Source organism: Diabrotica virgifera, chromosome 6 (assembly GCF_917563875.1).
Source record: "Diabrotica virgifera virgifera chromosome 6, PGI_DIABVI_V3a".
Classification (NCBI taxonomy): Eukaryota; Metazoa; Arthropoda; class Insecta; order Coleoptera; family Chrysomelidae; genus Diabrotica; species Diabrotica virgifera.
Genome location: NC_065448.1, coordinates 24,086,722 through 24,112,852, shown reverse-complemented (window position 1 = coordinate 24,112,852; position 26,131 = coordinate 24,086,722). Strand labels below are relative to the sequence as shown.

The 26,131-nt window shown below is 33.6% G+C and overlaps 1 protein-coding gene across 2 annotated transcripts in view; it reads right to left on the bottom strand.

Moving 5' to 3' along the window:
• Positions 1–204: 204 nt before the first annotated feature.
• The window catches only part of LOC114331260 (NACHT and WD repeat domain-containing protein 2), a 206,679-nt gene continuing 180,752 nt past the window's right edge, over positions 205–26,131 (bottom strand). For both annotated transcript variants that reach the window (XM_028280772.2, XM_028280781.2), the window contains exons 19-21: positions 21,053–21,253; positions 16,610–16,744; positions 205–15,782 (exon numbers count right to left, since the gene is read on the bottom strand). In XM_028280772.2, the coding sequence (XP_028136573.2) occupies positions 15,571–15,782; positions 16,610–16,744; positions 21,053–21,253 (548 nt within the window). In that variant the 3' untranslated portion in view covers positions 205–15,570. The remainder of the gene's footprint in view (positions 15,783–16,609; positions 16,745–21,052; positions 21,254–26,131) is intronic.

The window sequence follows — 26,131 nt, the reverse complement described above, 5'->3', positions numbered from 1 at the left end:
GCTTTTTTAGATAGTCAATCCATGTTTCCTTTTCTATGTGTTTTGATTCTATTAGTTCCTTTACCCTCATTCTTTGGCCTCTTATAAAGCGCCATATTTCCTTTTGCAGACCATAAAAATCATGTTCCATTTCTTTCGAAAAACGTTGCAAGTGATAATTTTTTTATGCACTTACATTATTTTCTAGTTAAAAAAATTCAAACGCATTGTTTAATACATTTATTTATACACAAGTCTCACAACATACAAATATAATATTTTAATGAATTAATGTTGTTCCACATACCAGATGGGAATATTTTTTACAGTTACAAATAATAGAACAAATATAATGAACACCGTTGGATCTAATTAATTTTTCAGTCCAATAAAAAAATCGTCTTGCCAACTAACGTGAGGGATGATTTCTTCTTACTGAGCCTATACAGGGTGTCCAGAAACTCCACCGACAAACGAAGACGGGAGATTTCTCAGATAATATTAAGATAATTTAACCAAATTCACCTAGTCCGAAACTGCTTCCTAAGGGAGCTAAGAGCTATTTGAAGATGGCGTCTGGTAATTAGTTTTTCTTAAATGTCTCCAGAACGCTTCTATTAAAAAAAAAAAAACGAAAATTGGTACGCATATTTATCTTTCAGAGATAAATCGATTCCATCTACAGTAAAACCTGCCATATCCGGATCAATGTGGCGACAGACCGATTCGGATATGAAAAAATCCGGATATCAAGATAACTTCTTTTATAGTCTCTAAAACGTTTTCTCCTCATACATTTCAGTAATCAACGCCGTCAATAACTTTCGTCGATAGACACGTTTTATATAATACATTATTTCGGCATCTTTTAGTTCTTTTGGGTCGGGATGATAGGGTGCGTTGTCCAACAGCAGGACTGCCTTTCTCGGTAGATTTTGGTAGATCCGGACAGCAGAACCGTCCGGATATGGGGAGGTCCGGATATGGCAGGTTGTACTGTATTACGAATTTCTAGTACCGGTCATAAGCGTCCGTTTTGGGTAGGGCAACAGTTATCGTATAACTAATTTGTTTTTAATTTTTAAGCATTTTTGAGTCAGGATTATTAAAATGTAAGGTATTATAGTGCTAACTCTTACTTTAAGTCGATAGGATACACCGTTTTCTAGAAAAATCGATTTGGAAATTTTTCGTTTTTTGAATATCAAAAAAAAATTTCGACAAACTATTTAGGAAAACGAAAACTGGTAGGTACTATATTTTATATTCTAGAGATGAATCGATTTCATTAATTACGAATTTCTAGTACCGGTCATATGGGTCCGTTTTGGGTAGGGCAACGGTTATTTTATCGAATAACTTTTTTGTCTTTAATTTTTAAAAAATTTTGACACTAGATTATTAAATTATGAGGTATTCTAGTACTTAAAGTTATTCTTGCTTTAAATTGGTAAAACACACCGTTTTTTTAAATGTTTTTCATTTTTTTTTCAAATTCAGGAAACGAAAAATTTTCAAATCGATTTTTCTAGAAAACGGTGTTTTGGAGACCTCTTATCACCGTTACTATTCAATTTAGCCTTAGAATCTGCAATCAGTAAAATATCTGAGCTGACAGTAGGATTTGCGAATTGAGGATCAAAACTATTGTTGGCCTTTGCTGATGACCTAGAAGATGCAGTTGCTCATTTTACAAGAGACGTGAAAGAGGTGTATTCACAGCTCGAGGAAGAAACAGTTAGTCTGGGCCTTCGAATAAATCAAGAGAAGACAAAATACATGTGGTTAGTAACCAATAATTCAAAGACAGAACATAACTATTAATGAACACAAGTTCGAAGTAGTAAAACCGTTTAAATATTTGGGGGCGCTAATCACAGATGACAACCACAAAGAAAAATAGGTTTCAGCAAGGATAGCTGCTGGGAATAGAGCATTATACTCCCTATTATCATTACATATTAAGATCTAAGCTGTTAAAAAATCTAAATTGGGACTGCACTGCACATATCAATTATTCGCCCAGTTGTTACATGTGGAAGTGAAAATACATAAGCGGGAAATAAATAAGCTGCTGGTACATATTTGGAAGGACAGTTTTCAGAACGATATTTGGCACTCAAAGAGATGAATTGACAGGAGAGTGGAGAAGGCGCCGCAATGCTGAATTGGTGACTTTGTATGGTACTGAAAACATCGTCAGACATATAAAAGCTATAGCCGGAAAAGATGGGCAGGCCATGTGGTAAGATCAGAGGAAGACAGAGTGTTAAAGATAGTGTTCTTTGACAGAACAGACGGCAGAAGATCAGTAGGCCGTCTCAGAACGAACTCCAATATACATTAGATAAGTTAAGAGAGACAGGAGAAAAAATAATAATATTAGGATATTGGATTTCTAGAGTAGGTAAGGACGTTAATAGGGGATTAGGATGTATTGAACAATATGGGGAAGAAACACTAAATAGAAATGGAATTAAAATGCTAGAATTCTGCCAAACGAATGACCTGATAATAGGAAACACATTCAGTGAACAAACCATTGAAGACAAATATGCTTAGTCGAAAGAGCTTAATTGGCTATATAGTAGGTATATACAAGAAATTGGGAACAAAAAATACAAAATATCTTAACGGAAAAAGAACCGGAGCTGTCCACACAACACAGGTTTATCTTTGCAAAACTGAAGGATGAAAAAATAGAGGAGGTGGAAAGAAAAGAGTACAAGAAAGTAAAAGTAAACAAACTAACGATAGAACGTGTGCGAGAACTTTACAAGAAGGAAACCAATAAAAGATTGAGGCAGACAGAGTGCCAAAAAGAAACATGGAAAATGGAAGAAAGATGCAATACTTACAGGGAAGTATTAAAGAAAATAACAGCTGAAGTATGTGGAATCAAAAAATGTAATAATCAATTGAAAAGGACAATGTGGTGGAATAAAGAAGTGAAAACAGAAATAAAAAAGAAGAAAATGGCATGGAAAAAATACATCGAAACGGGATTAGAAGAAGATAAAGAAGAATATTACAGGCAGAGAGGATTGGTGAAAAAGACAGTCACACAAGCAAAAGCAAATATAAGCACAAGACCATAGAAGATGGAGGACTCACCCCGAGTTGTAAGGCAAGTCAAGAAGAAGATAGATTAAATTGATAGATGTTAAAAACTTTCTGTTATAAAACAATGCAGTGAATGAAACATTTCTTTATATAAATTTTATAAAAATAATTTTAGGCTCAGTAAAAAGAAATCAACCATCGTACATAAATATTTGTTTTCTGAATCCGCTGACATGATGATAGCTAATAACTAAAATAATAATCAATTTTTGTGCAACATTTCTAAGCGTACCTATATTTGATTGATAAGATTTTTAAAATCCAGTTAAAATGCAGCTAATTCAGAAAAAGTTTCAGACTATCGTTTGCTTTGATAATGTTAAAATTTTTGTAAAATATAGGTAATTTATTTGTTTAAAACAGCAATTTCGTTTGTGCAGGCCATTTTTATTTTTCTGATGAAAGTTAAAACAGGTTTCTTCTGCATTTACCAATTATATTTATTTTATATTTATTTTTGAATGTATTCAATTTGTATATTTCGATTTACTGACAAATGTTGTTAAAATAGTGTCTCAAAAGTATTAAGCCATGTTTAGTTCAGTCATTACTTATTTTCGACAACATAATGATTCATAGGTAATTTTTCTTTATGTAATTATGTTTATTTACAATCTACATCATTAAAAGAGTATTAAGTAAATTTGTTCCATGTTTTTGGGCATGAAGAAGAGACTTCCAATGATGTCTCATCTTATTCTATTTATGTTTAAGTTTTAAAATAGGTCCTGAGGCCAGGTTCTATCTAGTCTCCTTGTGGCAGGGCCATTATGGAATAATTCCCTTACTAACTCATTGTCATGGTGAATGGTACGCTGATTTTGTGACTCTGTGGCTCGATGGATTTCTTCTCTGATGAAAGGTATATTTAAGTCTTCGTGAAGTGTTTGATTAGTTACGTACCATGGTGCATCCACTATTGATCTTAGAACTTTAGACTGAAATCTTTGGATGATATTCAGTGATGTTGACTTTTGCACAGCCCCAGAGGTGTAGTCCGTAGTACCAAATAGGTTTGAGTATTGCTTTGTACAGAAGAATTTTGTTTTGGATGTTGAGTTTTGATCTGCGTCCAGGGAGCCAATACATTTGCCGGAATTTCAAGTCTAGTTGTCTTCTTTTGGTCTATATGTTTCTTCCATGTAAGACGTTGGTCAAGATGAAGGTCAAGGTATTTAGCGTCTGTTACTGTTGGTATTCGTTAATTTTCCATTCTTACAGGTGGGCATGTGTTGTGGCGGTTGATAAACGTTATTTGAGATGATTTTGTTTTGTTCACTTTTGTTCGACATTTTGTGTACCATTCACTGAGTATGTCCAGATGGTGTTGCAGGTCTTGTGAGGCTTGTATGTGATCTTCATTTACAGCTAGTATTGCTACGTCATCAGCAAAGGAAGCGATCGTAGTATTATGAGACTCTGGTATATCGGCTGTGTAGAGTGAGAACAGCAGCGGCCCGAGAACACTACCTTACGGAACTTCGGAGTTAATAGGACAGAGGCTGGATTGTTGGTCTTTGAATTTTACTGAAAAATATCTATTTGATAAGTAGGATTTGATTAGGAGGAAATAGTTACTAGATAGTGCTAATTTTACTTTGTAAAGCAGACCTCTGTGCCAAACTTTGTCAAACGCTTGTGAGATATCTACGAATACAGCGTTGCAGTATATCTTTTCTTCGAGAATTTTTGATATTTATATATATCATAGGTAATTTGAAACAAACATTTAAAACTCATTAAACTGAACTATTGAACTTTCTTCTTCTTCTTCTTCTTCTTCTTCTTCTTCTTCTTCTTCTTCTTCTTCTTCTTCTTCTTCTTCTTCTTCTTCTTCTTCCTGCTTCCTTAATAGGCTCGGGCCTGTTCAATCTTCGGATGCCTCCTCATCAGATATCCAGGTTGTCACTCCATCTCTTCCTTGGCCTTCCTACACTCCTTCGACCGTTTGGTGATCTGTCTCGTGCTATATCTTTACCAGTCTTCCTTCTCCCATTCTGCTTATATGGTTATACCATTCTTTTTTTCTTTTCAGTGTCCAGTCATTTATGTTCTCTATATTACAGCTTTGCCTGAGGTCTGTGCTACGCTGTCTGTTCCATAATGATTTTCCTGTGATATATCGGACTATTTTCATTTCCCAGGTTTTCATCAGTCTTTTTGTACTTGTGGTGTCAGGTCTTGTTTCCGCAGTGTAAGTCATAATTGGCCTAACTACTGTCTACTATAAATCTTGGCCAGGCACGGCCCTAGGAATTTTGCCGCCCTGGACAAGATCGGCGACCGCCGCCCCCCTTGGTATACCCAAAAACTCAAAAATTTCACCATGGCTCTTAATTTGCTTAAATCTATCACTTGCATGCACAGTTGTGCTATAATTTTTAAATAGAACTCAACTTTATATCGTGTCTCTGGATCTAGGTCCATACTTTCATCTTCAGCCTCATGGCCAAATTGTCTTTTCACTTTCCTCTTTCTGGCTATTATTGTGCCTCCTTTTCGCGTTCTCAATTTCTAACTTTGATGAGCTCTTTTGCGTCTGTCACTTCACTTCTGAGAGAGTTAAAATGGATTTCCGAATTTTCTAATAAACTGATACGCTTCCATGTCAATACTCTGCATACGCGACTACGTTGATGTGAAGAAGTAAAATGTCATGCCATATTACCACAGAGCAAAGAAAAGTAAAATCACGGATTTGATTTTCCAAACAGCTTGCCTCATGAGCAACCATTTTATCGTTGTTTTTATTCACAGTGATTTCTACAAGAGCATCGTAAATTTCTTCAATTTGGTATCTAATGGGAGTAATTGCATCAATTATTCTACTTTTCCATCTAGTTTCGGACAAAGGTTTCAATGTTAGGCTAGAAATATGATGTGTCAGCAAAGTCCAACGATGAATAAATGCTGAGAAACAGTTAATTTAGTAAATTTTTGTCACTAAGGAAAAGAAAGAAACTGCAAACTGTGAGGCTTTAGCAGCATCGTTCACGACTAAGTTAAGTGAATGGCTAGAACATGGGACAAAAAATGACAAAAAATTCATTTTTAACACTCTGTTTTGAACTCCCAAGTTCTTCTGTTCCATGTTTGCCCCATTATCATGCCCTTGTCCTCTTATATCTTCCAGAGGTATTCCCAGTTCATTCTGGGACTCTGTAACTCCCAAGCCAGTGGTTTCCACTACAGGCACAAATCCAAGAAAATGTTCTTCAATTTTAACACTTTGTGAACCAGAACGTAAGTTGACAAAATGTACAACAATAGTCATCTATAGCCCCAATAATCATCTATAGTCCCAGCAATATCAGATATACAATCTAAAATTATGCTATAATACTTTGCTGATTTCAAAAAGTTTAAAATTTTGTTTTTGATTTGGTCATGGAGGAGCTGAATAATTTCGTTTTGAATACGTTTTCTCAAGTAGTGATGCTGCTTGTTACTCCCATTAGTTATTTTCCTAATGTGCTCTTGTAAAATTTTGTTGAAATTTATTGTTAAAATTAAAATTTTGTTGTTAAAATTTCTTGTTAAAAAAGAATCAAAATTTTTAAAGAGCTCAAAAAACTTGAAAAAATTACCATTGTTTTGATGAAAATGTTTATCGGAATCGCCCTTCAATGGAAGACACTGTTGTGCTAAGAACTGTATTATTGACATACCTAAGTCGTTGTATTACATTTTTCCAATGACCAATTTGTGAATTTAGAACTTTTTGTGTTTCTTCATCTATGATTTTGCTCGATTCTAGTCTAATTGCTAGTTCTACCCACTGTCGCTGTGACTGTAGATGAGCTGGAGACTTAGCGTGGCTGGACAAAGCTTCAGCTATATGTTTCTAATTATTATATCCATTTTCAGTAAAGTTAATTTTAAGAGAATTTCAGTGAATTTTGTTTAGTTCTGATCCTACTATTCTTATGCGATGAAGAAGAAGGCGGTGTTGTCGATTTTCCGTCGAATGAACCTTGCAATTGTTATTGTTTCACTTACTTAATTCTCGTTTTTACAGTTGCATTTTTGCCCCACTTGTTCATAATATTGATTTTTTATAATATTAAAAACATAATTTATTATTTTATTTCTTCAATTTCAAAAATTGGCTGTCCTCTAAAATTTGCCGCCCCTGAATTTACCGTCCTGGACGGCCGCCCCTGGGGCCGGGCCTGATTTTGGCCTTTGTTTCCGTCCGTAGATGTGTGTTGCGCCAGATAGTGTATTTAAGACACCTTTCAATTCTGTTGGCTTTGTTTATTTGTTACGCAAATTCCGCTTCTGTATCTCCATAACTTTGCATTAATAGTACTCCAAGGTAGCTGATATTTCTTTCTTTCTGGATTATTTTGCTGTCCACTTCCAGCTTGCACCTTATTGGATCTTTAGAGATTACCATACTTTTTGTTTTATTTTTTGATATTATCATGTTGAACTTTCTTGTTGTTTAATTAAATTGATATAAAAGTCTCTGAAGGTCTTCCACTATTGAACCTTTATATAGTAATTCTACATTTCACGTCATATGGGATCTTCTACATCTTTTAAGTTAGTTTAATAACCACAGAGAAAAAAAAATCAACTGGTGTCAATTCGGGTTATCTGTCCGGCCACTTGTATAAACTATGAAGTACTCAGTATTTTAAAAAAGTCAATAAGTATTTTGCTTCGTATTTTAATATTCTGACTTAAGTGTCTCAGTTAACGTTTTACATTTTTTGTTGATTTTACATAAACTGAACATGACTTTCTTACAAAGTGTTACCAGGAGGTAGCATTGTACTTAAAAAATATGTTTATTCCTCATAAGCCTTGAAGATTATCTACAGAATGAAATTTGGATAGCTAGAATATGGATACTATTGAGAAAAATTGCTGGGAAAACTCTGTAAACTGAATTAGCAGTATTTATACCTATACAAGTTTGTGGTCTGTGGTTTGTGGTGACACATCAATAGACTTCCCATATAGCACACAACGTCCGATGTACGTCCATATAACGTACATTTAAAGTCCAAACGTCCATGGACCAAAACTGGACGTACTATGTACGTACATTACGGGACGTCCATTGGACGTTTGATTTCAACGTACATTGGACATCCATTTGTGGTCCATGGATATTTTACACAAAACGCGACTATTATATTAAATCCCAATACAAACTAAATGAGAATCTTCTTGACAACGTTGTCGCTCTTCGCGCTATCGGTCGTGAAAGGTAGTATATCAGGTACTTTTAGGGGATTATCGATGTTAATTGTTGTGGAATACTGAAGGATGGTTTATTTATGATAATTCACAGAATGGCAAACGCGCTTGTAATATACAACAACGGTACTGACTCTAAAAATAGTTTGGAACAGAAACAGAACAGAGATTAAACCTCTTTTAATGTGCATGCTTCCTAGGGCGTCATTATCTGAATCTCGTCTTTATGAAAATACATCCTGTGATATATTTGTGTTTTCTGTTTATCGTGCAAGTGCAGTCGTGCATTAATGAAGTTCCTAGTTCCTATAATAAAGTATATATTATAATGAAGTTATAGTAAAGAGAAATAAAAAAGGTCTTTTGTGTAATATTTTTAAGTATAAGTTTAGTATTATAAGGAACTATTTCCTATAAAGGCTTTTTGCTATGTATTCACAAAATTATGGATACTAGATTGCTTTCTGAAAAGTGCCCTACAAATAAGGTGTACACTGAAAGCTCCAATACAACGTACAATGTACGTTTGTAGCGGACGTTCTATGTACGTCCAATTTTGTGAACTCTGGACATTCGTTGGACGTCCATCGGATGTCCATTGTACCTTAGCGGGACGTCCATTGGACGTTCCAATGTACACAGATGTACGTCCATTGGATGTCCATAAAACGTACTTGTGCTATCTGGGTTAATGTCATTTTTGCAAATACATAATGTTTTATACCGAAAGTACATTTTATTCCGATTAAGTGGTTGAATTCCACTTTATGTGAGATTCTTTATAAATAGCTGGTAGGCGGTTTAAAGCTTTACTCGCTTTAAAAATGATGGGTTGAAAGCTGTCGAAACGAAGTCACAATAGTCACAAGATTTAATTTTTATATTTTGATTCTTCCTTAAGTGTAATGCTACCTCCCATCCTATTCCTTTTATTAAATCATTTAGTTTATACATTACACATGAAACAAATAGTGAAAAATGCATTAAAACTTAAAAAAATATTATTCTAAAAAGTCCGATTAAGCTGTAAGTTAGCCATTTTATTAAAAAATGTGTTTATATAAATCTGAAACCAGCAGATGGCAATTGACAAAAATATCTGTACAAATAATTTTAAAAATAAATTTCTTAAAACATAAAATATCTACTAGATCTGAAACCAGCACAGATCACTCTAAAATTTAAATAGAATTGGCGCTTTAGTCAGTTATATCTACTTCTTTTGGTTAAAACTATTAGGTATTGAAAATGTGTCAAAAAGTAATTAAGTCACTGTAATATAATTCTCCAAGAAATTAACGCATTACCTTAAAAATTGGTAATTTTTAATGTCTCGAATTTCCTAAACATGTTATCCAATTTAAGTGATTTTTTTAATACATGTCATAGCCTTATTCTTTAACAATATCACTGTAATAGGTAATATTGTTGCTAGACAGATAAATTATCATTGTATACCGGGTGTACCAATCAAACTGTGAATTTTTCACAAAGTTCGCGTCACCCTGTGGAATATTCTAGCACTTATAGGTATAAAATATTGAAAATAAAACCCAACTATAGCCTCATGTTTTCTTAACATTATGTTTTTTGATTCATTCGCTTATGTTGAATAATAAAAAAGTTTTATAAACACATCTTCTTCTCTTCTTCATTCTCCAGCCTGTTTGCATCCAGTCCTGGATAAGTCCTTCCCATGAATTCTCCATTCTCCTCTGCTTTGTTCTATTTTGGGTGCCAGTTTCTCCCCATTTTTGCTTTGATGTCGTCTAGTCATCGTTCTTGTGGTCTTCCTCCTTCCTCTACTACGACTGTGCTCGCGTGGTTTCCAATGTACAATGTTTCTCGTCCACCTTAAGATGTTTTGTCGTGCCACGTATCCTACCAAGTTCCATTTCATTTGCGTAATTCTTCCAATTACATTTTCCACCTTCGTCCTGCTACGCACGTCCTCATCCTCATTTCGTATATGTTCCCTCAGATATATTCCTAACATAGCTCGTTCGCTCGCTCTCTGTGTCATTCTCAATCTATAGGGCTTTTCATCGATTGTCATTTGTTTCGAGCTTCTGTCATGTGTCACATAATATTAATATATCTACGTAATACGTCTTTGGTTTGTATCATTGACAATACCAATAACGTATGACGTAGATATATTAATATTAGACGACACATGACATAAGTTCGAAACAAATGACTGTGAATGAAAAGCCCTATTGGCTGATAACTCTGTAAATGTCATAGTAGACCGGTCTAGTTCACGGTTATTAGACTTTATTACGGTTGTCTTGTCCGACGGTGGTGGGGAGACTTATATTTTTGATTTTACGTCACAAGAGTTTACATTCCCATATTTTTAAATTATTTTCCATCATTGAATGTGTGTTATTGTGTATATATGTGTATTATTTGTGTTATTATGAAATAATAAGACAAATAGTATACATTTTATCTTATACCGGGTGGTGAATCGTAAAAAGGGCCATAGGAAACTCAATGTAAAATTCTGAATTGTTGAATTCCTGCTTCCCTAATTATTCTACATCAAAAGTCATGAGAGAATACTTGTAGAGAATTAAAATCTGTATTAAAATCAAAAGTTAAAATTGTTCTACGATTTAATGCATTCCAAAATTTTGAAAAATATGATACATTTGCCACAATAGGTATGCGTGTATAAGTAAGGCTAAGGCTCCACGGGCGAGAAATTTACGCTAGCAGTAGCCGTAAAACGAACTTAAGGTTCCGCGGAACGGAATAGGAATAGGCGAACTGAACCGACTACGCACAAGTTCGTAGTCGGTTCAGTTCGGCTATTCCTATTTCGTTCCGCGGAACCTTAAGTTCGTTTTACGGCTACTGCTAGCGTAGATTTGTTGCCCGTGGAGCCTTAGCCTAAGGCCACACGTTACTATTTAACTGACAGTGCTCACACCATTGACTGAATAAAAAAATCTTTATTATTAATCCTTTCTCCGCAACTGAGGGTATCTTATCAACTGTATAATTTTTAAATAATAGATGATAAAATAAAAATATTGACAGTTCAAAAATGTGAACATTATTGCATTGTGTGTGGCCTAAGTTTGGGCTGAAAACTAAAATGTATTACATTTTTACAAAATTTTGGAATATGTTTAATTACGTAGACCAATTTTAACAGTTATGTCCAATACAGATTTCAATCCTCTTCAAATAGTTTCTAATGTCTTTTGATGTAAAATAATTATTAGGGAAGCTGGAATTCAACAGTTCAGAATTTTACATTGAGTTAATGCAAAACTTTGACGCATGTCAAAATTCTCAATGTGTTTTAATTGTATTCATTTTTTTCGAATTCTGAGAAAACTAATAAATATTTTTGAAAATTTTAAACTCAGAATGAAAGACTACATTATTACCGAGGGCTGAAAGTCCCTGAAAACTTCTATAATGTTTGTTTTAATAAGTTACAGGGCTGAAAATAAAAGAGAAGTGTGATATTTAATTTCAAATATTTCATTCAATAGAATCTGCTTGTTTATTCTAAGAGGCTTTCCGCCCTCGGTAATAATGTAATTTTGCATCCTGCGTTTAAATTTTTCTAAAATACTTGGTTTTCTCAGGATTCGAAAAAAATCATATTACGATTCAAATGACAGTAAACTCTCGTGACGTAATCTCACCCTTAATGTTCATTGGTTAGTCGATTTAGGCAACCGTAGTAATGTCTAAGAACCGTGGGTCTAGTTAGACTCAAAAATAGGAGTGAGGTTACAATAATTACCATCAAGCTGGAAATTGGCAGGATTGTTCAAAATACCATCATAAATGAAATCTAAAAGTACTCATAAATCCGACCAGAGCTAAAAAATTTACGCGGGGTCAAAGGTCACCAAATATGGTTTTTAGCGATTTTCAGCCAAACGGTAAGTTTTATCATAAAATTAGTTCTAACAAAAAATGTAAATTAGATAATTATCTATAAAAAATATCTTAATACTTTTTTTGGTAAGAGCCACCGTTTTTGAGATACAACGATTCAAAGAGTTGAAAGAGTTCTAATCGTCATAATAAATATGTATTAGTACACCACGTATATACATCACTGAAGCTGTAATACAAGTATGCATAATATTCTATCGGTCAACTTAACTTATATTACACATAATAATATAAGATATTATAAATATGATAATGTTTCTACTATACAGCTTGCGGTCTACCGAGGGATGCAATGTATAAGCTGTATTATATTACAGTGCCAACAAAAAAATCTTTACAAAGTGAATGTAACGCGAAAATAATAAGAATTATTATTTCAATTTTACGGCTTACTCCCAACAAAAATAGAAAATTGATATGACAAAGTATTAACTTATAACAATTCTTCTTACTTATGCGTCTTATTCAATTTGTAAAGATGGGTTTTGTCGGAATAAACACGTTCTATCGGTACGTCCGCTAATCTAATCACCCTACCTATTCTTTTCTCAGAAGGGTTTGAACATAATAATGAAAGCCAACTTTCTAGGCAAAATGTTTATTGCTAAGTACTAATAAACATTTCAATATACAATAAACTTTATGCAAATTTAGTTTGTTTACTATTATGCAAATAACACCGTTATCTTCCTGGGTGGCGAGATCCTTCAGGTATGATACCCTCGAGGTATTAATTAGTCTTGATTCTAGTACTACTCCAGAGTGAAAAATACGTGTTAAACCTAATATATTACTTGAATATGCTGAAGTTAAAAAAAAGTAATTCAACTCCACAAGAAGTTATTTCCAACAGAATTAGCTTTCTTCTCCTGAACACAATTTTTTGCAACTGTAAAAAAGGATGTAGCGCTAAACGTGGTTGCAAAAAGTTGGACTGTTTTGTTCGGTAGCATGAACGAATTGTCCAAACCTGTCGTGCTCCAATGTTGAATCACCAACAATTGAGGATTAATTTGATTATATCGAGGAGCCATGCGATGTTTCATTATTGGGGCAATTTACTTGCACCCAGAATGAACAAGAAGAAGAAGAACAAAAAGAAGAAGAAGAATAACAAGGAGAAGAGGAAGCAGAAGTATTAGAAAGTTATGAACCAGTTGGATAAATTTCCTTTTTTTATTTATACCGCTTTTTATAACTTTTATCATTTTTAACCCTTGCCAATATCAATTATTCAATAGCTTCAAATTAAACAGAATCATAATAGATCCATGGAACAGGTCTACTAGGGAAACCACGTTAAAAAACGCGATAAGTACATTACCTCAAAGGTGGTATGGAAACGTGTGCGCATATTATGACGATTACAACTTTTTGAATCATTGTATCTCAAAAACGGTGGCTCTTAGGAAAAAAAGTAATAAGACATTTTTTATAGATAATTATCTAATTTATATTTTGTGTTAGAACAAATTTTATGATAAAACTTATCGTTTCGCTGAAAATCGCTAAAAACTATATTTTATGACCTTTGACCCCGCGCGTACATTTTTTAGCTCGGGTCGGATTTATGAGGACTTTTTAGATTTAATTTATGATGGTATTTTGAACAATCCTGCCAATTTTAAGCTTGATGGTAATTTTTGTAACCTCGGATGTGTAAGTTGACCGGAGTATAGTCTTCATTCCATAGGTCATAACTGGTAGAATACAATTATTATTGAATACACATCACTGAGTCTTTCTACTGCTATTTTGATTTGTCATCTCTTTTGTTTTATTCATTTTTAAACCGATATTCTCAGATTATTGTTTAAGCTCCTTTAACATGTAGGTTAGTTCCTCTGTATTGTTGCTTATGAATAGGTACGATTTCATCGGCAAATCTTAGAAGACTTAAAAATCTGCCATCAATTTTAATTCCGCGTTGTTCCTAATTCAACTTCTTGAACACATCTTCTAATGCAGAAGTAAACAATTTTGGAGAGATAGCGTCTCCTTGTCTCACGTAGATAGCGTATTTTAGGAGTATTCTATATCTGGAATAAATCCTTGCCTTATTCATTCCTTCTAATACGGTCCAGAGTTCTATGGAATCGAATGCCTTATTGTAATCCACAAATGCCAAAAATTAAGAGGTTCATTGTATCCTCATCATCATCATCAACAGCTATTCCATCCATCGCCGGATGTAAACCTCCCTTAGGTGTGTCCATTCATATCTGTTTGCTGTTTTTTGTATCCATTTGTGGCCAGCCATTCGCTTGACGTCATCAGTCCACCTTGTTTGAGGTCTGCCTCTACTTTTTTTGCTTGCCTTTGGTCGCCATTCGAGAATTCTCTTCGTCCAAGGGTTGTCTTTAATTCTTTCGCTGTGTCCTGCCCAGTTCCATTTTGACATGGCAATCTTCTGGGTCACATCTGTTATTTTTGATGTATCGTCTTCATCTCTTCATTGGATTTGCTATAGCTGAGCTTAATGCTGAGAATTCTCCGTTCCATAGCTCTCTGGATCACTTGAAGCTTGTTGACTACGCTGTTTGTAAGTTTGATTTAAAAACTGTTTGTATAAATACAAACAAATGCTTAAATCAAGTAAATTTTGTTTTTAAGAAACGTGTTTTTGAAGTAGATAAAACTGACTTCTCTAACTGTATAAAAGTATCTAATATTTATACCAAATAATCAAGTGAACTCAAAGTAATCAACATCTTTTGATCAATTTTCCCCGTGATGTTGAAGTTCAAATCCCAACAGTTCAAATGACTATTCACTATAGAGATTATTAAAACGTATCATTTAGATTTGTACACCGGGAAGTTTCTTTAAGACAAAACTTGTAAGTAACCGATGAGGTTCAAAATTCTGTTTCTAGTACAGCGACTGAAGGTTTTCACCTCGGATTTCGTATGAACCTCCATCGATTTTCATGAAAATTTGTGAGTGGTTAGAGGATACCTCAAGAAACAAAAGTGACGTAGTGCGCACTTGTCCTTTTATCTTTCAACAAATTATGCTTAGAATTTGACCCTCTATCGATTTATGGTGGTATTTTTAATAAAATAATTTTTACCCCCGAGAAGGAGTTGCATCCACCCCCATTGTAAAAGCGCAAGTTGGTATCATGCCACTTTTGTTTCTTGAAGTATCCTCTAAGCACTAACCAATATTCATGAAAATCGATGTAGATTCACCGAAATCGGAGGTAATGGTTGATTTTTACCTTCATATACTGTACTAAATTCCCTTTCCATTTGAAGTCTCATCCATATAGTAATAGTCTAAAAGTTAAAGATTTGAGAATTATGGACTAATATTCCTTTATTCTGGTCAGCAGTTTTCTGGTAGCACGAATGTTTTTCCCGAGTTTTCTTCCTCTCCGTACGATTCGCTTTGGGGTGTTTCGTCGATGCCCGGACCTTTTAGCTCGAGGGTTACCAGCTTTTTGCATCCGTCCAATGCCAGCACCACGAAACGGCCGTTGGAGGTGATTTCGCAGGCGGAGATCTTCGTTTTGGGCGTGTAAACTGCTACTAAATTACCTAAAACAAATATACTGGTTAAGTACTTTCAATTATACCGATATAGAGCTAAAAGGACAAGTAGGTCAGAACACAATACAAAACAAGTATTTGTAAGTAGTTCTTCTTAAGGCCGCGTCCCACCATCAAATAATTTGATCAAACTTGTTTGAGCAAACTGAAAGTGACAGTTAGTGACGTCACATCCTGAGTGTTCATTGTGGATAATAATGAAAAATTTTAATTTTAAATAAAGTACAAACAAGTTAGACAACTCAATACAAAAAATTTGATCAAACTAGACTGATAGTGAGAGCACAGATTTTTAGAATTTCAAAAAACTGCAGTTGTGACGTCACTTTGACGTACTTCCGGAGTTTGCTCAAACTGTTTGATCAAATTATTTGATGGTGAGACGCGGCCTTTATGGTGCCTTTCCGCTACGTATGTTATACACTAACAAGTTTGACCTTGTTAATTGCTACCCTAAAAAGTCCGATAGTGGCCAAGTTAAACCAATTTCGTAGGTTATGTAGCCATGATATTCTTCTTCTTCCTGGACCTCTTTTTATGTGGACCTTATCTTGAAGTATGGTTCGAAGTAGGTGGATTGTTGTTCATTACGCATTATATGGCCCAGTTTTTCCAGCATGAATTCTCTTTTTAGCTTCTCTGATAGCTTTTATTATCTCTCTCTAGACACTGATATCTGGCGAAGTATTTCCCTTTGGATTCTCTCCTACTCTCCATCATTTGTATCATACTGTCGGACATCCATGGTTTTTCCTTTTCTGTTAGATATTTTTTAGGTTTTTATTTAAATTTTTAAATAGATATAAAATTCTTACCTTTATTAAGATCCCAGATTCTAATGGATCTGTCCCTACATTCCGAGTCCCTGGAAAGACAAAATGCTCCCGTAGGATCCAATTTTAATGACGATACTGGTGCTGTATGTCCACTTAATGACCATCGACAATTACCTAAATAATGAAATTTTATACATTAGTACAATCTAATAATAAAACTATGCAGAATAAAAGTTGGAAACACAACTCAGAAACTTTTAAAGTCGATAAAATACTTCGAAGAGCATGCTGCCTGTCACCAACCTTATTTAAACTTTATATAGATGAAACACTCAAACACTGGTATAAGAAATATGGACAGATGGGAGTAAAAATTGACGACAACTATGTCCATAAAAATTTGTTTGCGTTTGATGACATAATTTTAGCAGAAGACAAATAGTCCAGGGCGCATCTGTTTTGAGATGGACGTTGAGAGGTGACTCATATTTTTTTGCAGAAATTGCTTGGAATTAACTCATATAATGATAAAACTGCTTAGCCATACCATGAAAATATGGGAAAGAGTAATTGATAGACGGATACGTGAAGAGACCGAAATATCCGAGAATCAATTTGGCTTTATGCAGGGCAGATCAACAACAAATGCAATTTTCATTATAAGACAGTTGAAGGAAAAATACAGGAGTAAAGAAACAAACGCTCATATGGTATTCATTGATCTTGAGAAAGCATATGATAGAGTTCCTCGAGAGATTCTGTGGTGGGCACTCAATAAGAAAGGAGTCCCTGGTGCATATGTAAAGATTGTAAGGGATATGTATGAGAGAGTAACGACTAGTGTTAGGACAGGTGTGGGAGAGACTGATAAATTTCATGTGAAAGTAGGATTGCACCAAGGCTCTGTGCTTAGTCCGTATTTATTCTCATTAGTTTTGGACCAGATAACAGCGAAACTACAATGTAACATTCCATGGTGCTTAATATTTGCTGATGATGTCGTGGTAGTAGGAAATAGTGAAAGAGACTTAGAACAAAAACTGGAACAGGCAAGCTCTGGAGGAAAAAGGTTTAAAACTTACTAGGACAAAAACAGAGTATTTGGAATGTTCATTTAAAGATGGAGATACTACAAATAAAATGGTATCTTTGGATGGTGAACTGATTGTAAAAAGCAATAGTTTTAAGTACCTGGGATAGGTATTACAGAATAATGGAAAAATAGATGGAGATGCATCCAGTAGAATTAGGGCTGGATGGATGAAGTGGAAAAAAGCGAGTGGTGTGTTGTGTGACAGAAAAATTCCAATGAAGCTGAGAGAAAATTCTATAAAACAGCCATAAGACCGGTTATGATGTACGGAACTGAATGCTGAGCAGTGAAGAAGAAAGAGGAACAACAAATGCATGTGGCGCAAATGAGAATGCTTAGATGGATGAGTGGAGTGACAAAGAAGGATAAAATTATAAATGAGTACATTAGGGGAAGTCTAGGTGTGGCACCAATTGATGTCAAAATGAGAGAGCATAGGTTAAGATGGTTTGGTCATGTTCAACGTCGAGACGTTAATCACGAAGAATAGCTGAAGTGCAGATTCCTGGAAGGAGTAGGAGAGGAAGACCAAAGAAGACCTGGGGGGAGACGATAAGGCAGGACATGTTGGTAAAGAGGATTGACATTGATATGACCCAAGATAGAATTGTGTGGAGAAATGCAATTAGGGAAGCCGATCCCGCATAGGGATAAGGCAAAGAGAATGATGAATGATAATTGAGTTATCCTTCCACTCAAAAAGGTTCGGAACATTGTTTAAATAATCAAAATGTCAAAAAATGAAGGACAAATTCGATTTTTTTCTTGGTTTTTTGATTATAACTTTAAAAGCATTCATTTCCGAGAAAAGTTACACTGACGTAAAAGTTGCGCAACTAAATTTCCTACAATATAGGATTGGTTAAAAATTTTAAAAATTGTCACGCTTGTTGCAAAATAGCAATAGTTTCGAAAAATCCATAAAAAAAACAAGTATTCACATTTTACGTTTTTCAACCATTTGTGCTACACTTAGGGACTTAATATTTTATCAATATCGGTATAATAATCGGTTCAATAGATTTTTTTAAATAAATTTTGCAATCCAGCTTTCGCAAAGACAATTCATTTTTAAAAACGTTGCAGGACTGAAAATAAAACAGATAGCAAGTTGGTTTTTTTTTATATATAGAAAAATACTGTACCTTTCATTTGCAATTTGCAAAATTAAAATCGGTTAACTACCACGGCGCCAGGAATTTTTTTAAATAAATATTAATTTTTGGTGCTACGCGCAGAAAAGCGGTGTTCGATTTACACAAGTTGATTTCCACCAAAATTTCTTCTAATCTTTATCTAATATATTATTTTCTTACTCTATATTTTGTTGTCTTTTAATATTTTAATTCCACAAAAATCAAACTAAGTTGATTATTGTTTGTGAAATATTGTTTAAACAATTGCATATGTTTAAAAATAATAAACTTTTATTCTCTAAGTTAAAATATACGTACAAAGAAAGTTTTTGTTAAAAAAGTGTTATTTCATTGGAATGCCCAATTAGAGCAAACGTATCCGCTGTCCTGCGCGTAGCACCAAAAATTAATATTAATTTAAAAAAATTCCTGACGACGTGGTAGTTAACTGATTTTAATTTTGCAAATTGCACACAAAAGGTACAGTATTCTTCTATATGTAAAAAAATTCAACTTGTTGTCTGCTTTATTTTCAGTCCTGCAACATTTTGAAAAAATGATTTTTTTTTTGCGAAAGCTGGATTGCAAAATTGATTTTGCAAAATCTATTAAACCGATCATAATGAAATTTACAATATTGTTTTATTGTAGCATATAGTTTTTCTGGGTGAAATATGAAGGTCCTATGTGTAGCACAAATTGTTGGAAAACGTAAAATGCAAATACTTGTATTTTTATAATTTTTTTGCAATTATTGCTATTTTGCAACAAGGGTGACAATTTTTAAACCTTTTAACTAATCCTATATTGTAGAAAATTGAATTACCCAACTTTTACGTCAGTGTAGATTTTCTCGGAAAAGAATACTTTTAAAGTTATAATCAAAAAACGAAGAAAAAATCATGTTTTTCCTTAATTTTTTGATATTTTGATTATTTAAACAATGTTCCGGACCTTTTTGAGTGGGAGGAAATATTATTATATGAGCTATTTTCAATAAATTTTTCCAAAAATATATGAGTCACCTCTCAACATCCAAATGTACTAATATTTTTACAGATGCGCCCTGGTCTAAAAGACCACACAAATACATGGGAATGATTTTAACAAATACTGTATGAATATACAAGTACTGAATGATATATGTACCTACTTAATAAATAAAATAAAAAAGGAAAGACTATAACACGACAATAATTACACTTGATTACATGCAGCAACGATATTACAAGTAAAACAAAATACCAAATCTTTAAGACAATCGTGGAAAGCTGCTCATCATATGCCTCAGAGACGTGGGTAAAGAATGAAATACAGAACCAATATCTAAATAGTGAGAAATGAACGAATTAGACAACTAATGAATGTGAAGGAGACACTAAATGACGAAATATAAAAAGGAAAATTACTCTGGTATGGACATATGCGAAGGATGGACGAGAGAAAAATACCGCTGAGAACTTGTAAATGGACACCAAACGGAAGGATAAAAAGAGATAATTACTTACTAAAATCACTAGCCAGTTGTGTCTGAGTTTAGCGAACCGACTGTACCTATCTAGTAGGTAATGCTTTGTTTTACATAAATTAATTACCACCGAAATTTCTACCAATCTTCATCTAATATATTGTTTTCTTACTCTATGTTTTGTTGTATTTTAATATTTTAATTCCACAAAAATCAAACTAATTTGATTAAATTCAGAACTGTCAAACAGTAAAACGTTCAGCTGGCCTATCTTTGCACATAGCAAGTACGTGTAAGTGGCTAAATGAGTAGATGCTTCGACTTCAAATCCTAAGCACCCGAATAAACGCGGGTTCGAATCCCGATGCAAGTTTTTATTTTTTTATGTTTTTATACATTTTATGATTGTAAGTATATTTGTTATATTTTTTTTTTCAGAAAATGCGTATTTAGTTAAAATTTTTGCCAACAATTATTGTTCAGAAATCATTTCTTTGTGGCATTTTTCAATGTATTTGTGTGTGTTTTATTCTTTTATTTTTGTTAATTTTTGGTATTGTTTTAATAAAAATTTTTGGAAAGTAGTAAGTATTAAAATTAGTTTAATATTTAAATAAAATATAAATAAACTGTTTAAAGTACATATTAATTTCGTTGGAATCATATCATAGAAGTATCACTTCTTACGTGCGTACAAAGTACACACACATTCTGCATTCTTAAGATGACCATTTGCAAATGAATCAACCTAACGAATAATGATATAAACCAGAATTTTAACTTACCAGTAATAAGGTCCCAAACAAGTATCCTTGCATCTTCGAGACCAGATATGACACAGCCACCTTGTGAGCTTATTTCTAGAGAAACCGTATTGCAAGATGGCTTCCATTTCTTGAACAATGTACCACTTTGCAAATCATACACAACAATAAAATTGGGATTCGGTTCCGCTATTTCAAAACAAACACAACAAACGTAGTTACCTAAAAATTAAATTTAATACATTATAATAAAAATCTGTACAATATTTTAACAATATTCCACTTTAATATGTATAAATATATTAGTAAACAATTAAGCACACAGAATGTTGTAAGTAGACCGTGAATGTCTTGTAAACAAAACTTACGCATGTATTAGTGCAATCTTGCATTTATGTATTATTATTTATTTTATTAAACTTGACATTCATATATAGGAAAGTAAGAATACACATGAAATCAATAGATATTGATTTCATGTGTTGCAACCAATAGTTGCCAATTTCATGGCAATAGAGAGTGCCATCTTGAACAGAATACGTAGGTACATTTTCATCGTCAACTGGGTACTAGCAAATATTAATAAATGTACTTAGAAAAACACTAAAGTATTTGATGGGGAATATGGTGCTCCTGGTTAGCTAGCCCCATCACAAGGGAAAACCTACGTCTTTATAAATCTTTACTGGCATCAAAGTGCAAACATCAGGATTGTCCGCAATAATTCTGAAGAGCTTCAAATACGAACAGGAGTAAAACAGGGCAGCATTTTGTCCCCATTAATGTTTTCAACGTCTATGCTGATTTCGTTTTCAATAAAGCTATGCATAGTGTTCAATGTGGTATTAAAATTAATGGCGTCAGTATTGATCATTTGAGGTACGCGGATGACACGGTATTAATTGCAAATAGTTACGAAGAATTTAGCCAGAATGGCATATCACAATGGCCAGATCGGTAACAGTCAAACCCACAAAATATAGAAGAACACTGGCATTACAAAAACAGATATTACATTGAAATGGCATTTGAAATGTGCGTCTACCCTAGAATGTTGCGGATCCCATGGATAGCACATCGCACAAATAATTCAATACTAGAAGAACTTATATAAAACCTAGACTCACCACAACTATGAACCAAAATAAACTGAGATATTTTGGACATATAACTAGAAGAAGAGAAGTTATGGAACGAATGATAGTTGAAAGCAACGTAGCGGGCAAAAGATCCAGAGGGATTTGCGGAGTTCAATGGTTAGACCAACTAAAGGACATGCGTGGTTACTCATTCTCCGAAGCAAAACAATACGCGCAGGTGAGAGATAAGTGGACAGTAGATAAGAACTTCAACATCTGATTAATAGGATTATCACAACGTGTGGTGAATATGGACTGAAACTAAATACCGCAAAGATAAAGGTGATGGTGTCAGTTGTCAGTAAAACGGTAATACAACCAGAACGGTAATAGCTTATGGAGAACAACTGGAGAGAACCAACAGTATCACTTACTTTGGTTGTAATCTAAATTGACATGTAAACTGAGACATGCAAAGAAATTAAAATAGGTAAAGAGAAGGCCATAGCTGTTTTTTAAGGTGAAGAAAATCTTATGTGGAAACAATAACACTTTGAGATTAAAAATTAGATTAGTAAGATGTCATGTGTTCTTTCTTTTATGTGGTGTCGAAGGTTGGACTTTAACGGATACACTCCTCAAAAAACTGGAAATATTTGGCCTTTGAAATATGGGTGTATAGGAGAATCATACGAATACGTTGAGCAGATAGAATTCGTAATGAGGTTGTTTTGCAGCGGATGTACAAAGTTACGGAAGTGTCCACAACAGTTAAAAATCGCAAACTGGAATGTTTTGGCATGTTGTGTGTCACGCAGAGAGATATAATCTACGTCAGTGGATAATACAAGGCAAAATAGACGGAAGAACAGGGTCAGGTCGAAAAAGGACGTCGTGGCTTAAAACCCTGAAGGAATGGTTTAACAAATCTTCTGCATCCCTTTTCCGAGCTGCCGTCAATAAAATTAGTATAGCCAATTTGATAGCCAACGTACGATAATCGAGTATGACAGAAAGAAAAATAATAAAAATGAATAATTTGTTTGCTTATATTCGAACTAAAACTACTTGTCAGGTAAGCTGAAAATTTCAGTGGACCAACTCAGTAAACTATCAAGCCAGACTATTTTTGAGACTATCGTTCTCAATAGAAGACTAATGCATTCCGAGCATCATCGGCCCATATTTTTGAGAACGACCTTAGCATTGTAATTATTTTCAACAGCGAGCTCTCTATGTTGATTATTACCAACTGTTTTTAGTATAAATTGGATGATACGGACGGTTTAGTTTTCAATTAGATATACGCACTATAAATGGCAACACTGCTTCCCTGCTGCCCACCTAATGCAGTTGATTCGCGTCGATTCCTCAAGTCATGCGTCATTCTACAGTGGCAATGTAACTCATTTTCATAAACAATGTTGCCGATTTTACCCAGCAAACAGACCGACGTGTTAATTACGTGAATTTTGGGTACATTTGTCACCAATATACGTAAATTGTTTACGTGAATTTCACGTGAAAATTTGGTTGGAATGTCACATTGAAAATACGTCTTTAAATTACGTGAATAACTCGTCTTCAATAGACGTGTTATTTACCTTAAATAGCAATAACATGTTTCGGGAAATTCACGTTGCAAATACGTGTTGATTAACGTATCTTTTAGGGAATGTATATATTAGTATTCACGTGAAAGATACGTCCTCGGTTCACGTAATTATTAGCCTCATATGATATAAATAAAACAAGCATAATATAAAGTATTAACAATGTATTTATTTAGTAGAATTTAGAGACTTTAAAATATTTGTCTTGTATAATTATTATACAATATAATGAACCAAAAATGGTACCGACCTAAAGACACATTAAAAAATTTGCCAACACAAAACACAACACAGGTCACTTTTTATTTCTAGGATGACACTTCGACACTTTCTTGTTTTTTTCTAATTGCATCATTGGCACTTCAACCCTCGAGCAGTGAGGTAAACGTTAATACGAAAGACATTATTATAAATAAACCCGCCTAAAATAAAACGAAGGAAATAAAGCTGTTCACGTTTCACTTTCACTTTTTGTTGTGAGAAATGTGAGAAGCTGATATTACAGGTTATGATCATCGATTTTAAAAATCGATTATTTTTAAATTACAGTTAAACTATTCTACTTACTTTAAATTAGTATTACGTATTTTCTTTTTGTTTTTAAATTTCTTCTACTATTAACTAATTAGTCTTACTAAAAATCTATTTCAATACCAGAATAATATAAAAAAAGAATCCTATCGAAACTTATCTATTATTCGATAAATCGATTAATTTAGTTTTCGAACCAACTATGTTAATCATGTACCGTGGTCACGTGATAGTATTTAAAGGAGGAGAAAGGAGAAAGGCTTGGTAGTACGTCATCACCGCGCGCGATTTGAAAATTAGACTCAACATTATTTTAGCTCCTGTGATATTTTTAAAGAAAAAAATAGCAAAAATAGCGTCAAATCAAGGTTGGATTGAAATAGTTTGCTAAATGATTTTAAAAGCGAAATCATAAACTTTTTGTTTAAATATTGGTATTATTTATATTACTTTTACGTGAAATACATCTAATTTTTCAACGTCCATAAAATACAGTGAGTAAAATTCAAGCGATACGTATTTAACCAACACCGTTGTAAAATTTTTTTTTTCCAAATATTTCTCAAAATTTAACCAAAGGAAGTTATTTCTGTTTCGTGATTATTACGTAAAATAAACGTACCTTTGCGATGTAACCGACATTCACACCTATTATAAAAAAACATGTAGTATATTCGTCATTATGATTTTATATTATTCTAATGTCAAACATGTATAAAGGAAGCCCTAATATATAAGTGAATGATTTGGCACTGAAATACGTTTTTTTCCCGTCATAAATCACCGAGTTACGTATTCGTTGAAATTTGCCGTAAATTTAATGTAATCATCACGTAACTGGGCTCAAACCTGTTTGCTGGGTAGCGCTTCCTTAATTGGGGAATATCTGATCAAACAGTCTCTATGTACATCACCAACAGGTGGTTTTAACAGAAATGTGCTACATAGCATATAGTCCAGAGAAATAAGATTTTTCTCGTGACACAACCCCCTCCAGGCCGAAACCAAATTTTTTGAGTAGTATGGACATCTATAATAATAACCTAAATATATGTTTCCTGCAGCCGATTTTGACGATATTATTATTATTATTATTATTATTATACAATAATATCGAGCCAAAGCAGAGCTTATATGGCTCAAAGTACAAAAATAATTGTAGGTCTTAAACTAAATAATATAACATAAAACAAATTCTTACAAAATAAAAATTAAATTAAAGTAAATATTCAAAAGAATTGGTTTTCATAAAAGTTGTTACAACAATAGCAAATTAAAAAAGATACAAAAACTAGAAAGTAAGTATACCTAAAAATCACAAATTTTTTTTGTCATAAAAAAAACATAAAATATATCCTTATATTTTACAACAACTATTTAACAAAAATTGCCAACATTACACATACAATGTCCAGTTAGTTCTCATCAAACCTGTTTTTGAAACTATTTAAGCTAATAGCCCCTACGATGTCATCACTTAAACTGTTCCATTTATCAAAAACTCGATTTACCAAAAAGTTTTGCCTTACAGTAGTTTTAAAAGGTTCCTTTTTCAATTTATAGTGATGACCTCGTAGTCTAGCATCTTCGCTGATATTAAAAAAATTCGATGTTCCCCAAAATTCTCCCCTAATAATTCTGTAAGTAGATATTAAATCACCTCTCTCTCTTCTATGAGTCAATGGAGACAACTTAAGCTTTCTTAATAGAGTTTCATAGCTTAATCTTGCATAATTAAAAGGTAGCTTAGTAGCTCTTCGTTGTACTCCTTCTAATAAATTAATATCTCTTTGTAAATGAGGTGACCAAACAGATACCGCAAATTGCAGGTGAGGTCTGACATAACTTTTATAGAGTTTCAAAAACAAGTCTGAAGA